Here is a 13,680-nt window from a genome sequence, read left to right on the forward strand (position 1 = left end):
GCACTGATGCCGCCCAAGTGTGGCTGAGGTGGAAGAGGCGAAGAAGGCATACCCACAAGCCTGGATCCGTATTATTGGATTCGACAACGTGCGTCAAGTGCAGTGCATCAGTTTCATTGCCTACAAGCCAGAAGGCTACTAAGTTTCATATTAGGACAACTTACCCTATTGTCTGACTTTAGGGCCAGTTTGTTTGAAATGTTACTTAGCTTTCTTTTTTTTTATTCTTCCCACTAAAAACTGTTTATGTTTCCTGCTTTCTATTCGGTGTATGTTTTTGGATTCCTACCAAGTTATGAGACCTAATAATTATGATTTGGTGCTTTGTTTGTAAATTTTGTTGTTTCACATTCTTGTGGCGTATATGAGTTTTATTTTAGATAATATCTGCAATCCTAAATGCAAATGGTCCACACATTCACCCTCATCCCAACCACTTCTACAATATCAAAGTTATTCAATCATTCCTTCACTTCCCAAAAAGTTATTGTGCTTCATTTGTATGGGCTGCCTTGTAGAAACTGGAGACATAAAGGATAAGATTTCATTTTTTGGGTGTATGATCATCATTTCACTTGCAAATACTTAAGTCACAATACAAGTTTGGTTAAAGGTTCTCACATCATTATATCTATAGAATACTTCCAACTTCATGACATCAACTCTTCCAAGAAATTTGGCTGTGTTCTAACTATTGTAACTATCTATATGACTAAAGTATGTACCTTACTTCAAAAAGTGATGTTAGATAAGTGGAATCCTCCAACTTGTGTGAACATTCTTACATAACTACTCCCTCCGTTTCAATTTATGTGAACATGTTTGACTGGACACGGAGTTTAAGAAAAAACGAAGACTTTTAGAATTTGCAGTCCTATACAAGTAAAAAAAGGGTCCAGAGTATTTGTGTGGTTAGAAAAACTTCTCATTAAGGGCAAAATTGGAAGTTTAAACTAAATTGTTTCCAAATTTAGAAATGGGTCATTCTTTTTGGAATGGACCAAAAAGGAAATAGGTTCACATAGAAACCACAAGATAAAGGATACTCTCGGAAAAAGAAAAAGAAACTCAATCACCACTCCCTATTCCAAATTTCACATATATACAATATTGCAGGTTTTGAAATTGTCAAAAATTTGTGGCACCAAAATCAGTCGAGAGTGACAGCACAAAACAAAACTAACTCTCAACCACCTTATTTCAAATAAATGTGCAACAGCCACATCGTTGCACAATAATATTAACGAAAAACCAGAACTTTTCCCCTCTAACAAATCGCTAATATCTCCAAAATCTTCTCTTCTTTTCTAGATATTCTATATACATTGTTGAGCTGCCGACTTTATATACTTCTCAGTAAGGAAGATTTTTAAGCCATAGCAGCCATGCGGGAGTTTTGGCAGTCAAAACCCTCTACTCTATTTGATGATTGAGTTTGCCCAAGTCTTGCCATTGAACACCTTCCTTTACAAATTGATGATGGAGAAGATGAAGCTGAAGTAGATGTACTTGGTAATGATGAAAAACAGGGTTGTTTTTCATTTGTAAAGCGAGCATCATGGATTAATGGATTCATAGCCCTGCAAGGCGGTGAACCAGAGAAGAAAGGAGGGGATGACGACAAATCAGATGTGTGTTGTGTTGCAGCTACACCATCATGAAGATCATTCTAAGAAATGGCAGGTTGAATCAGTGGAATGTTTTATAATCTTGTTCTTACATAGTCAGCACAATTAGATAGAGGCACATCCAATATTTGAAGTTTATAGATTTCGAACTTGCAACGGAACCTATAGCTCGTCTTAGTTACTAGGTTCGCAATTGAATATTTATACATATTTAATGAATTTCCTAATACAAATACAGTGTTTAGGCAAAAGTAACTGAATTCGGCCAAACCCGCACCTAATAGGCTAGTCGCGCTGCTGCATTTTGAAATGCATTAACATACGGAACAGCTATACATGTACATAAGTCACACAGGTAAATTGACAGTCGAATATGATCACTAGAACAGTAAAAAGAATACAGTCCAAATGAAGTAAACCAATCTGCTAAAGATAGCATCATATCACTACATAGGTCATATTAGTTAAGTGCATCTCGCAAACTTGCATTTCCAGAATAACATTAGACGACACAGAAAAGAACAAATAACCAGCAAATACAATTCTTCTACCTTCTGCAATTGATGCAAGCTAAAAAAATGACTTGAACTGAACATCTATTGACCTTTCTATTTTTCTATTCGTCCGGCCTACTCAAGAATATGTGGCATGGGATTAATCACTGTACGCCCTAAGGCTCCTTTTAGAATTATGCTTCTTTAAGAATATCTACAAAACCATAATTGTGTTTCCATAAGGCTCCTTTTAGAAATATTTCGTTAAGGCAAATTTAGGATTCTCAAAAGAGCTCCATAATAAGAAAGTTAAAAGGATTATAAAGTAAGAAAAAAAAAGTATGGACCAATGAGGCCAGGCTTAGCTGGCTGATAGAATATTGACATGTATCAAGGAATGGAGAGACACAAAGACAGGGACATTGCAGTTATGCCAATTATCATTTGATTGGACTCTCAACTACCCTCAACTTTCAATTTGTCTCATGAAAACCCATACTACCTACTCCTATGGATTGAATATTTTCTGTCCACTGATTACCTTTACACCTTAAAATCACTTAAGCATCAAAGATACTTCTTGCCTTATGTAGTTTTTAATTCTACACTCTCCGATGAGGATGCTTTTCACAATAGCAAAAGTCCAAGATATTTGCGATTATAAAGATTCATGCGACGCCAACCAATTCACACAGTGTGCAACATTTATCATGTAAAGACCGGTCATGTATACATTGCTTTAGATTCTGAAGCTTTGACAAAAAACAAAATGTTGACATAATTGCCTGCAGAAAAGCTATAAATGATAAGTTTCATCCCCGAGTAGTAATGTCAATTCTTGTAAAAACCAAAGGCGTAGTCAGAATTTCAATCTTATGGGTCTTGAATTTTAGAAAGATGACTTTAATTATTAATAACTGGGTTGTAAATTTGATATTTGTACATATTTAATGAATTTTTTAACACAAATAAGCTGTCTGAACAAAAGCTACTGGATTTGTCCTGACCCGTAACCGAGCTACTAGCTCCGCCCCTAGTAAAAACAATATAGTTCTAATCAATCAACTTAGCGCCCTATATCATGTTGAATCTAAAGGCGTGCACGTCATGGCGGATTCAATATTGAACGATTCAGTCGAGACTATTTCTACATTGACCATCAATCTACCACGACCCCCTTATTCAAAAATCTTTCCTTTTTGAGCACTTTGTTTTGACAACATTCATCCATAAACATGGGCGGATCCACATAGAGAATTGTGGTGCTCAAGCACCCATTGCCCATCGTAATGAACATATAATTTTATAGACAATTTCGCATGAAATAAATATATATTTAGGCGAGCACCCATTGCTCAAACAGACTGGTGGGTGCTACTGGTTAATGGACTCTAAGTATGCGCCCTGGGCATGATCCGGAGTTTGTAGTGCACTCTTTGACTTTTTTTTCGTTTCCCTTTTATATGGCTTTCCCTTTTGTTCTTAACTTTGCCGATTTCTCTTTCTTCAATTCATTTAGTTCATCATGGCACAAAAAGAAAATATATTCAATTTACCACCACCAAATTTAATAGCCTATCTGTGGTATGGAATCATCACAATAATATTCAAGAAAATATGGATATTAATATTTTTCGTCACTCAATCTATGTTTTATCTGTATTAAATATGAGTGGTTCGAAAATTTTATACGTGTTGTCTAAAATGTATTCAATCCGTCCATATCAATCCGACTCCTCCCAGCACTAATTAATTAATAGTGAGCATACCTTAAAATGTTGGATCCGCCACTGTCCATAAAGAAGAAATACAAAGTAAACAAAAAAAAGAGTAAAGGAGCGAGTCCATTATCCACTGAGTTTTGAAGCCCTCACTATTTCTCGGTTACCAAAAAAAAAAAAAAAAAATCTAATGTGAATAGAAACGTACCTCTTTGAGAATAAGATCAATAAGTTCTGCTCCACCTTTTGAAACAAATGGCTCAGCTATTTTTCTTTTCAACCACCAAAACCGGAAGAAAAAAAAAGACCCATTAAAGAGAAGATCATCAACATTAATGGGTCATTAAAATCTTGAAAAATTGGGATTAACAAGGATTAGAAATACTCCCTCCGTTCACTTTTACTTGGCGTGTATACACTTTTACTTGGAAATTTATGCATATAAAGAGAAGACAAAATTTTTTCCTGTTTTAACCAGAGTAGTTATTACTCATTTCAAATCATTTTCTCAAATCCAATAAAACATGTATCAATTTATATGGGTATTATGATAAATTATGCACTTCATTTATTATTAGTGCGCGAAGAGGGAGTAATTACCTTAGTGGAATGCAGCTAGAATGGCTAATGGGATCCCCAAGCCGACGAGGTTTGGGACAAATGAGCGAACCCATTGGATTAGTGCCGCTGCCGCAATTCATTGGTCGTGAATCGGCTACAACCCCAATAATTCAGTCCACACCAAGGCAACGGAAAACCCCCATCACCTCTTGAAGGTGGCCGGAAAAAGAAAGAAAAAAGCTGTTCCTACAATTTTGGCAAATGCCTATTTTGCTAAGATGAATATACGTTTCCTTCCATATTTGTAGTCTTATATTTACCTCCGTCCCGTTTTTGGTAAATATGGCCTTACATTAATTGATTCTTTTTGGTTTAATAACTTTAAGGAAAAAATAAATTCTTTCTAAACTTGTGGTTTTAAAAAATAAAAGGTAAAAGTTTTATGGAGCTATATAATTTTTGAGTAGTAGAAAAGAAATCAAGTGACTGTAAATTTCTTTTATTAAAATAAATCAAGTAAAAATTTAAATTTAAATTATTTGTAAATATAAAAATGTATCATTCTTTTTTAAACGGGTTACTTTAAGATCAAATCATGTACATATAATGGAAAATAAAATTATAGATTATAAATATAGTAGATCAATAGCTATTTGAACTCAAATAGCCTGTTTAGTCTTCTGCGAAGCCCATAATATTTTAATTTATAATAAAGTACTTATTTTAGAGAATTTGGGTGTTTGATTAAACTTTTAGAAAAGGAAAAATAAGTATTTTTGAGTAGTATAAAAGTTATTTTTCAAAAGTTAATTTTTTTTCCAATAAGCACCTTTTTTTTTGGGTACTTTTGCTAAGCATAAATTGTTGTTCTAATATTGATAAAAGTACTTTTAAATTGATTTCGCCAAACATAAATTGCTACTCTAAAAAAGTACTTTTTCGAGAATACTTCTATCAAAAAATATTTTTCAAAATGAATAGATTTTAGAAGTTTGGCCAAACAACTTACTCTTCACAAACAATTGTCTTCTAAACACTTAGCCAAATACCTTAACTAGTATTCTCTCCCGTCCATAATAAGTGTCCATTTTACCATTTTAATTTGGCCCAAAATAAGTGTCCATTTACATAATCAAAAAGGAATTAATCTTACTTTTCCAAAAATTGCCCTTATTTACATATTCCAATGTGTCAAGGTAACAATTAATTAAGGTTAATTTAGTGAATACATTTTTTTTTTCTCTAGGAGTTCGTATTTCCTTAATGGTTGTGCGAAAGGTNTATATATATATATATTATTGCTAGGGTGAATTACATCCCTTGTCACTTGGCCCAACAATCCATCAGAAAATAGCCCACGTTTGAAGCACTTACTCAGTGTAGCTCATGTTGTACATAACCTGAAAATTACTTTAGAATTTTTACCTCCTGTAGCAAAGGTTGATACCTTATTTATTTAAATAAATACTCTTTTAAAAAATTATATTCCATAGCTACCTTTTGATTTTTATAGCCAAATATCTATTTATGGTCACCTCCTATCCTTAAGCCAAAAAATACGCTTCGTATTATTTTTCTCTCTCATTCTTTCAGATTTTTCTCCACCATCTCTCTCTCTCAACGCCAGTCTTTCTCCATGAATACAACCATGATTCTCCACTAATTCATCTCATCGTCGAACGAAATTTTCATTGTCAGTGGCCTGGGGCTCTGGATCAATGTCGAAATTAAGCCATAGAGAAAAAGATGGAGGTTTGAAATCTGCTATTAAAAGGTAAATTGGGGCTGAACGAAAATAACGACTATGCTAATAAATCCTCTTTCATTGGTGAAAGAATTTTAAACCTGTAAAAAGAAAAAGATTAAACTCTCCCCTCTTTTTTACTAGTAGGAAAGTTGCCTTCTATTTCTCCACTTTCTCTCCATTAATGCCAATCCTCTTTCGTATCAATGTCGAAATCTGACATAGGGTAAATTGGGGATGACAATGGAGGTTCGAAATCTGCTATCGACGAGACCATATTAGAGTTATTCTTGAACAAAGACGATAGAGTTTGGGGCTGAGCAACTTGAAGAGTGTGTTACCTTTTTTTTCATTGTATTTCAATGTATCTCGCTGTATTCTATGTATTTCATTGTATTCATTGTCTTTTTTTTCATTGTATTTTAATGTATCTCGCTGTATTCCATGTATTTCATTGTATTCACTGTCTCGCTATATTCCATGAATGTATTCATATGTTTTTTTAAATTAATATAATTTATGTATTCAGATATTTTTATGTATTCAAATTTATAATTGAGTTTGTTGAGTTATATTAGGAGTCTATTTATGTTAATTGATTCACTTCCCGTTTAAAACAGCTGAATAGACCACGAGTTATGCTATTTACGTTACTGTATTCACAAATACACATCGTGAATACAGTCGAATACAATAATTGCCTAGCTGTACTCCCCTGTTTCACGCCGAGTTTTGCTATTGTATTCATGAATACAGTAACTTAAATACATCGAATACACTCTAGCAAAACTAAAAATATAGCTATAGGAAGTAATATAGTAAATGGTAGCTACAACTAATAACCACTAAACAATAGTGGTTTGTGAAAATTTCTCAATTACTTTTCACCAGTTAGCCCATCCCTTTTTTTCTTCGTTCCTCTTTTTTCTTCGTTCTTCTTCTTCTTCCTGTGTCAGCATTTGCACCACAAAATTTCTCTACTATTGTTATTCTCCTTTAATTCTTTTTCGGATTCCAATGGTTAACTAAGGATTTGAAAAATAAAAGCCACCATTACAGGTGGTTCGAAGATTCAATTTTAGAATTTGAGTTTTTCAATTTGTTAGTTGTTTGGAATGGGTGTTGTCCCAATTCATTGGAATCATCAAGATGAGTTCAAAACTTAAATTTCAAGTGATTTGGAGTAGATTTAGGCTATATTTGAGTTAAATTTCAGAGGATGCCCAAGGAAGAAGAAGAACACGTGAAGCTCCACTGATAGGATTCATTTGTATAATAATGTATAATATTGTATAAATAGTGTATAATAGTGTATAAACACCACTTATACACTATTATATACAAGGTTGATACATTATTTACAGGTATTTGGTGAATTTCTCGCATTTTTTTCTTCTTCTTCTTCTTCTTCTTCTTCTTCTTCTTCTTCTTCTTCTTCTTCTTCTTCTTCTTCTTCTTCTTCTTCTTCTTCTTCTTCTTCTTCTTCTTATACACATATATACGTAGTGTATCAAGAATATTTTCACTCTCTGATTATACATCTTTATACACTTTTATACAACTATATAAATAATGTACTTCTTTGTATAATAGTGTATAAACATCTTTGACGACATTTTTGTACGATTTTCACTTGCAATTCTTGTATTAAACTGGTCCAAATCTCCAGCAAATAACTTCAAACTTTGAATACAACCCTACTTAGACTATTTCTAATAAGTTCAAACAATACCCACTCCAAATTTCTTACAAAATCATAATCGAAATTTAAACAAGATTATCATTAAAGGAGATGGATTTTAGGTTTCTCGCGTCTGTTTTTGCGTTTTGTAGTTGTGATACGTATGTGTAAACTTGAAGATATACAAAACTAAAAAAAAAAAATCGGAGAAGTATTAGTTATGGAAGAAGGCACGAATGAGTTTTGACTGAGTGTCTTGATCAATGGTTACACTAAAAATGGGAAACTGATTTTTGTTTGCATATGATTCTTTTTTATTAATTAAATTAAATATTTATGGGTGAAAAATAAGGAGAGAGCTACAATAGGGGTATGTAGGAATAAATGAGGTGGTTATTGATAATAGGTGAATTTGACTATAATCACACCTTAAATAATCACCTTCTTGTGTAGTTTTAATGCTAAAAGTGATGACAAAATGCTCTTATTAGTGCTTTTCATGATTTGCCGGTGATATATGTATAAGGAAGGCTAAGGAGCAGTTTTGGAGTCAAAATTGATGAAAAAGAGGCCAACTGTGAAATTTCCCAAATGAACCATGCAAAACAGGCCGAAGATTCAGAGCACTGGGTCCACCGTGGTTCCACCGCGACCGCGGCAGAACCGCGGTGGGAGACAGCTGCAGAAGTTCAGAGAAACCGCGGCAGAACCTCGGCAGGCGCAGAAACTTCAGGGACCAAAGTGTCAATTACGGGATTTTTAGACCTAAACCCTATTTAAAACATTAGACTTCGCCCAAGAGAGGCATGTATTGATTTTTAAGGTTTCTTAGCAAGGAAAACCATTGTGAGAGAATACTCTAAACATCTTTCTTTTTTTCTTTTGATTTTTATGATGAATTCAATCTTAGTCTATTTTCCCATAGCCATGAGTAGCTAAATTCCTTGTCTAAGGTTTTGATGGAACCTATTGGGTGATAAACTTCTTGTTTATGTTAATACAAATTGCTAGTTTAATCTCTATTTGTTCAACTTCGTGTTCGTTGTAGTTAATTGACAGGATCCTCAATTAGCTGTGCCTATTTAGTGTGCATAACTTGGAAAAGAGTGCATATTTGGGGTATTGTTGAACAACACCACTCCTAGATTATTAGAGGAATCTATAATTGCGGGTTTAAAGGCGGGATTAGGGATAACGAAGCCTTGGGTGTAATCTAAAGTGAATTGTGCTAAATAAAGTAAGCTAGTGTATCTCGGGAGAGTGCAATAGTAGATTACTGTGGTTACTCGGGAGAGATTTGCGGTAAGATTAGCGTTCATGATTGATAGAGATGTGTGGGTAAATTTGTATGAGCATAAACAGAAGGGATTTCATCAATAGGGGAAATCATTGCCTTAGCTTTTCCTCATAATTGTTTACAACCTTATTAATTTAGTTTACAGCCATTTAGTTACTTGCAAGCTAGTTGTTAAAGAACACTCAACTGAGATTTGAATATTTGGGAAGCCGATTCTGAAGAATTAGTGGGTCTGAAGATAGTGGTTGATAGGTTAACTCTCTGTGGATTCGACCCTGGGCGTAATACTCGGGTTATATTTGCAACGTCCGCAGAGTCCTTTTTATAAGGCATAGTTGGGCGTGATCAAATTTTGGCGCCGTTGCCGGGGAGTTAACGGAATTATCAATTGCCATTGACAGAAATACAAGGATTCTTATTGTAGTCAGTCTTCTCTCTACCAACTTTTTCATTGAAAATTTGATGGTTGTTGATCTGGGTGCGCAGGTGTATGCCTAGAAATTCTACGAGGACTGGAGAACTACTTGAAGGACTCTCAGACCCCGAGAAGACATTCCGGGCATTGAATCATGCCAACAAAAGACTTCAACAACCCCAACAAAAACACCAATTCGAAATTGACATGGGCGACATAAACGATCCCAACGGGAACGTCAGGAATGAGCAATTGGCACCTCCTGTGCCTGAGGGTGCACTATATGACTGGGCACAACCCACAGCTGACAATTTGGCCACTGCCATTGTTGTGCCCGCAATACAAGCTGAATCGTTCCAGATCACAAATAACATGCTACACTTGTTGCAGAACAAGGGACTCTTTTCTGGGACACAAACAGAAGATCCTCAGCAGCACTTGAAGAACTTCCTGTCTATATGCAAAACTCAAAGGCAACCCAACGTGACTCCGGAAGCAATCAGGCTATTATTGTTTCCATTCTCGGTGACAGGAGCTGCTCAGGTTTGGCTAAACTCGCTCCCCATAAACTCTATAGAAACTTGGGATGAGTTGGTCAAGCAATTTCACAACAAGTTCCATCCGCCCAACAAAACTGCTCAACAAATTGATGAGATTGTGAGTTTCAAACAGAAACCAATGGAGACACTACACGAGACATGGGGCAGGTTTAAAGGAATGTTGGTTATGTGTCCCCACCATGGTGTTCCAGAACAGATGTTGGGACAACGGTTTTACATGGGACTGTCAGACAGCATGAAGAATATCGTTGATGCCTCTGCTGGTGGGGCATTCTTGAGCAAGACTTGGAGAGAAGGTCAGAATTTGCTCGACAAGATGGCGCAGAATTCGGGTTGGACATCTAGGAATGCACCTATCACTCCAGTGGTGCACTCAGTGCCTCTTGATCCTTCTAATACAATGGCTGAAAACATGGCGACTCTTTTGACGCAAATGAGCATCCTCACCAAAAAGGTGGAGGAATCAGGGCAGAAGCAACAGGTTCATATAGTAGACACTACCAATGGGGGCTTGTGCACATCTTGCATTAGCCAGCCAATTGGTAATCCTTGGAATACAGAGCATGATCATCATCATCAGCACCCTGAAGATATGAACTATGTGGCTAACTATGGGGGTCAGAGGCAAGGTAATCAGAACTGGGGTCAGCAGACTCAGCAGCAGTACAGGCCACCGCAGCCACAGTATAACGCCGGAAACATGGGAGGCATGAGACCCCCCAACAACATGGCACCGTATCCTAGACCACAGGGGTACAACAATCAGCAGCAAGGGTACCACCCACCTCAGCAACAGCAGGGTGGAAGACAGGAAGACGGGTTTGCAAGACTTGAAGCAATGATGCAGCAGGTTATTGGGTCCAATGCTAAGATAAATGAAAGGGTGGATGCACATGATGCAGCTATCAAAAATATTGAGGTACAAGTGGGCCAGATTTCAATGTCACTTAACAATCGTCCTCAAGGGACATTACCTGCAGATACCCAAATCAATCCAAAAGATCAGGGCCCAAAGCAGCTGATGGTGGTGAGTCTCCGGAATGGTAGGGATCTAGATGTTGAGCAAGAGAGAGCTCGAGAAAACATACAGGCTGAGACACTCATTCCAGTACCCATTGAGCTGGATGAGTCTACGGGATTGACAGAGGTAACAGTCCAGCCCGCACCTGAAGAAAAGAATATGCAGCAAGAGACTGAGACAGTAGCTGAGCCAGTAGTTGAAACAGTAGCTGAGAAAGAGAAATCTCAAGTGATTGGGAAGAAAAGACCTCCTGCACCATTTCCACAAAGGTTGGCCAAGCATCAAAAGGAGGAGCAGTATAAAAAGTTCTTGGAGATGCTCAAACAAATCCAGGTAAACATTCCACTGATAGAAGCTCTAAAGGAGATGCCAGGATACGCTAAAATGATGAAGGACTTGATGTCTCGGAAGTTTGACTTTCAAGACTTATCCACAGTGACACTTACTCAAACCTGTAGTGCAGTGGTATCTAGACTTGTTGCTGAAAAGCTATCTGATCCAGGTAGTTTTACAATCCCATGCACTATTGGGAACTATGCCTTTGCTAAGGCACTTTGTGATTTAGGGGCCAGCATTAATCTTATGCCCCTGGTTATTTATAAGAGGTTGGGCATTGGGAGAGCTAGACCTACCTCTATGTTGTTGCAGCTGGTCGACAGGACTGTGAAGCGTCCATTTGGTATCCTTGATGATGTGCTTATTCAGGTGGGGAAATTCGTGTTCCCTGCAGATTTTGTAATCTTGGATTGCAAAGTGGATGAAGAAATTCCTATAATCTTAGGACGACCATTCTTGGCCACGGGGAGAGCCTTGATTGATTGCGAGACTGGGGAGCTCAAGATGAGGCTCAATGATGAAGAAATTATATTCAATGTGCAGAAATCGATGAGGCGACCAAGTGAGTTCACAAATTGTTCTCTTATTGATGCAGTGGATGTAATTGTAGAGTCTGATGATGAGGCATGGACGGTTGAGGATCCCCTTACTGCATGCTTGACAAATTTGGATGAAGTGAATGGTGAGGATTTGGCGGAATGGGTGTTGGCATTGGAAGGTAAAGGGTTCTGGGACAGAAATTTAGAGTTTGAGCCTTTACACTTAGAAAAGAGAGAGACCCCTCCAGCAAAGCCATCCATTGAAGAACCACCTAAGCTGGAACTAAAGCCATTACCAGCCCACCTCAGGTATGAGTATCTGGGTCCCAACTCCACATTACCTGTTATTATCTCATCTGGTTTGTTCGATGTGCAGGTTCAGCAGCTTATACAGGTACTAAAGGAGTGCAAAACTGCCATTGGGTGGACCATGGCAGACATCAAGGGGATCAACCCCGCCTATTGCATGCATAAGATTCTGCTGGAAGAGGGGCACAAACCTTCAAGGGAACATCAGAGGAGGCTGAACCCAAATATGAAGGAGGTGGTGAAGAAGGAAGTGATAAAGTGGTTGGATGCGGGAATCATTTTCCCAATTTCTGACAGTAGCCGGGTTATCCCAATTCAATGTGTGCCTAAAAAGGGTGGCATGACGGTGGTGAAGAATGACAACAATGAACTTATCTCAACAAGAACCGTCACAGGCTGGAGAATTTGCATGGATTACAGAAAGTTGAATCTAGCCACCAGGAAAGACCACTTCCCACTTCCCTTCAGTGATCAAATGCTGGATAGATTGGCAGGGAGGTCACACTTTTGCTTCTTGGATGGTTACTCAGGGTACAATAAGATCTCCATTGCCCCTGAGGATAGAGAAAAGACCTCCTTCACATGCCCATACGGAATTTATGCCTTCAGGAGAATGCCCTTTGGCCTATGCAATGCACCCGCCACATTCCAACGGTGCATGATGGCCATATTCACTGACATGGTAGAAGATATAATGGAGGTGTTCGTGGATGACTTCTCAGTGGTGGGGAATTCATTTGAGGAATGCCTAGTGAATCTGACGCGTGTGCTGAAACGGTGCATCGAGACTAACTTGGTTCTGAATTGGGAAAAGTGCCATTTCATGGTAGAAGAAGGCATAGTCTTGGGGCACCGGGTGTCAAGCAAAGGAATAGAGGTTGATAGAGCAAAGGTTGATGTCATAGCAAAGCTGCCGCCACCAACTTCAGTCAAAGCCATAAGAAGCTTCCTTGGACATGCCGGGTTCTACCGGAGGTTCATTAAGGACTTCTCCAAAATCGCCAACCCTCTCTGTAAGTTGTTAGAGAAAGATCACCCTTTTGTATTTTCTGATGATTGCAGGGTAGCTTTTGAGGAGTTGAAGCAAAGGCTGGTCACAGCACCCATAATCGTTGCCCCAAACTGGGAGCAACCGTTCGAATTAATGTGTGATGCTAGTGACTATGCGGTGGGGGCAGTGCTGGGCCAGCGGAAGGACAAATTGATGCACCCAATCTACTATGCTAGTAGGACGCTGAGCGGAGCCCAGTTGAACTACACAGTGACAGAAAAGGAGATGCTAGCTGTGGTATTTGCTTTTGACAAGTTCCAGTCCTATCTGATAGGATCCAAGGTAATCGTATACACTGACCATGCAGCTCTTAGATACTTAAT

The 13,680-nt window shown here is 37.7% G+C and overlaps 2 protein-coding genes across 3 annotated transcripts; one reads left to right on the forward strand and one right to left on the reverse strand.

Moving 5' to 3' along the window:
- On the reverse strand, positions 1,057–4,718 carry LOC109228594. Of its 2 annotated transcripts, none has more exons than XM_019393741.1 (3): positions 4,444–4,718; positions 4,052–4,115; positions 1,057–1,669 (listed from the first exon to the last, which is right to left on the reverse strand). In XM_019393741.1, the coding sequence occupies exons 1-3, from the start codon at positions 4,542–4,544 to the stop codon at positions 1,370–1,372; spliced, it is 465 nt and encodes a 154-aa protein (XP_019249286.1). In that variant the 5' UTR covers positions 4,545–4,718; the 3' UTR covers positions 1,057–1,369. The 2 variants fall into 2 exon arrangements, 1 of the variants encoding a protein (XP_019249286.1); XR_002068404.1 differs by having other exon boundaries at positions 1,494–1,580; positions 4,444–4,714.
- Positions 12,497–13,300, forward strand: LOC109230391 (RNA-directed DNA polymerase homolog; the record flags this gene model as incomplete). The annotated part of the gene is made up of 1 exon (XM_019395898.1): positions 12,497–13,300. A coding segment is annotated over exon 1 (768 nt), but the record flags the coding sequence as incomplete, so codon positions are not given.

The sequence above is a fragment of the Nicotiana attenuata genome, chromosome 7, assembly GCF_001879085.1.
Source record: "Nicotiana attenuata strain UT chromosome 7, NIATTr2, whole genome shotgun sequence".
Lineage (NCBI taxonomy): Eukaryota > Viridiplantae > Streptophyta > Magnoliopsida > Solanales > Solanaceae > Nicotiana > Nicotiana attenuata.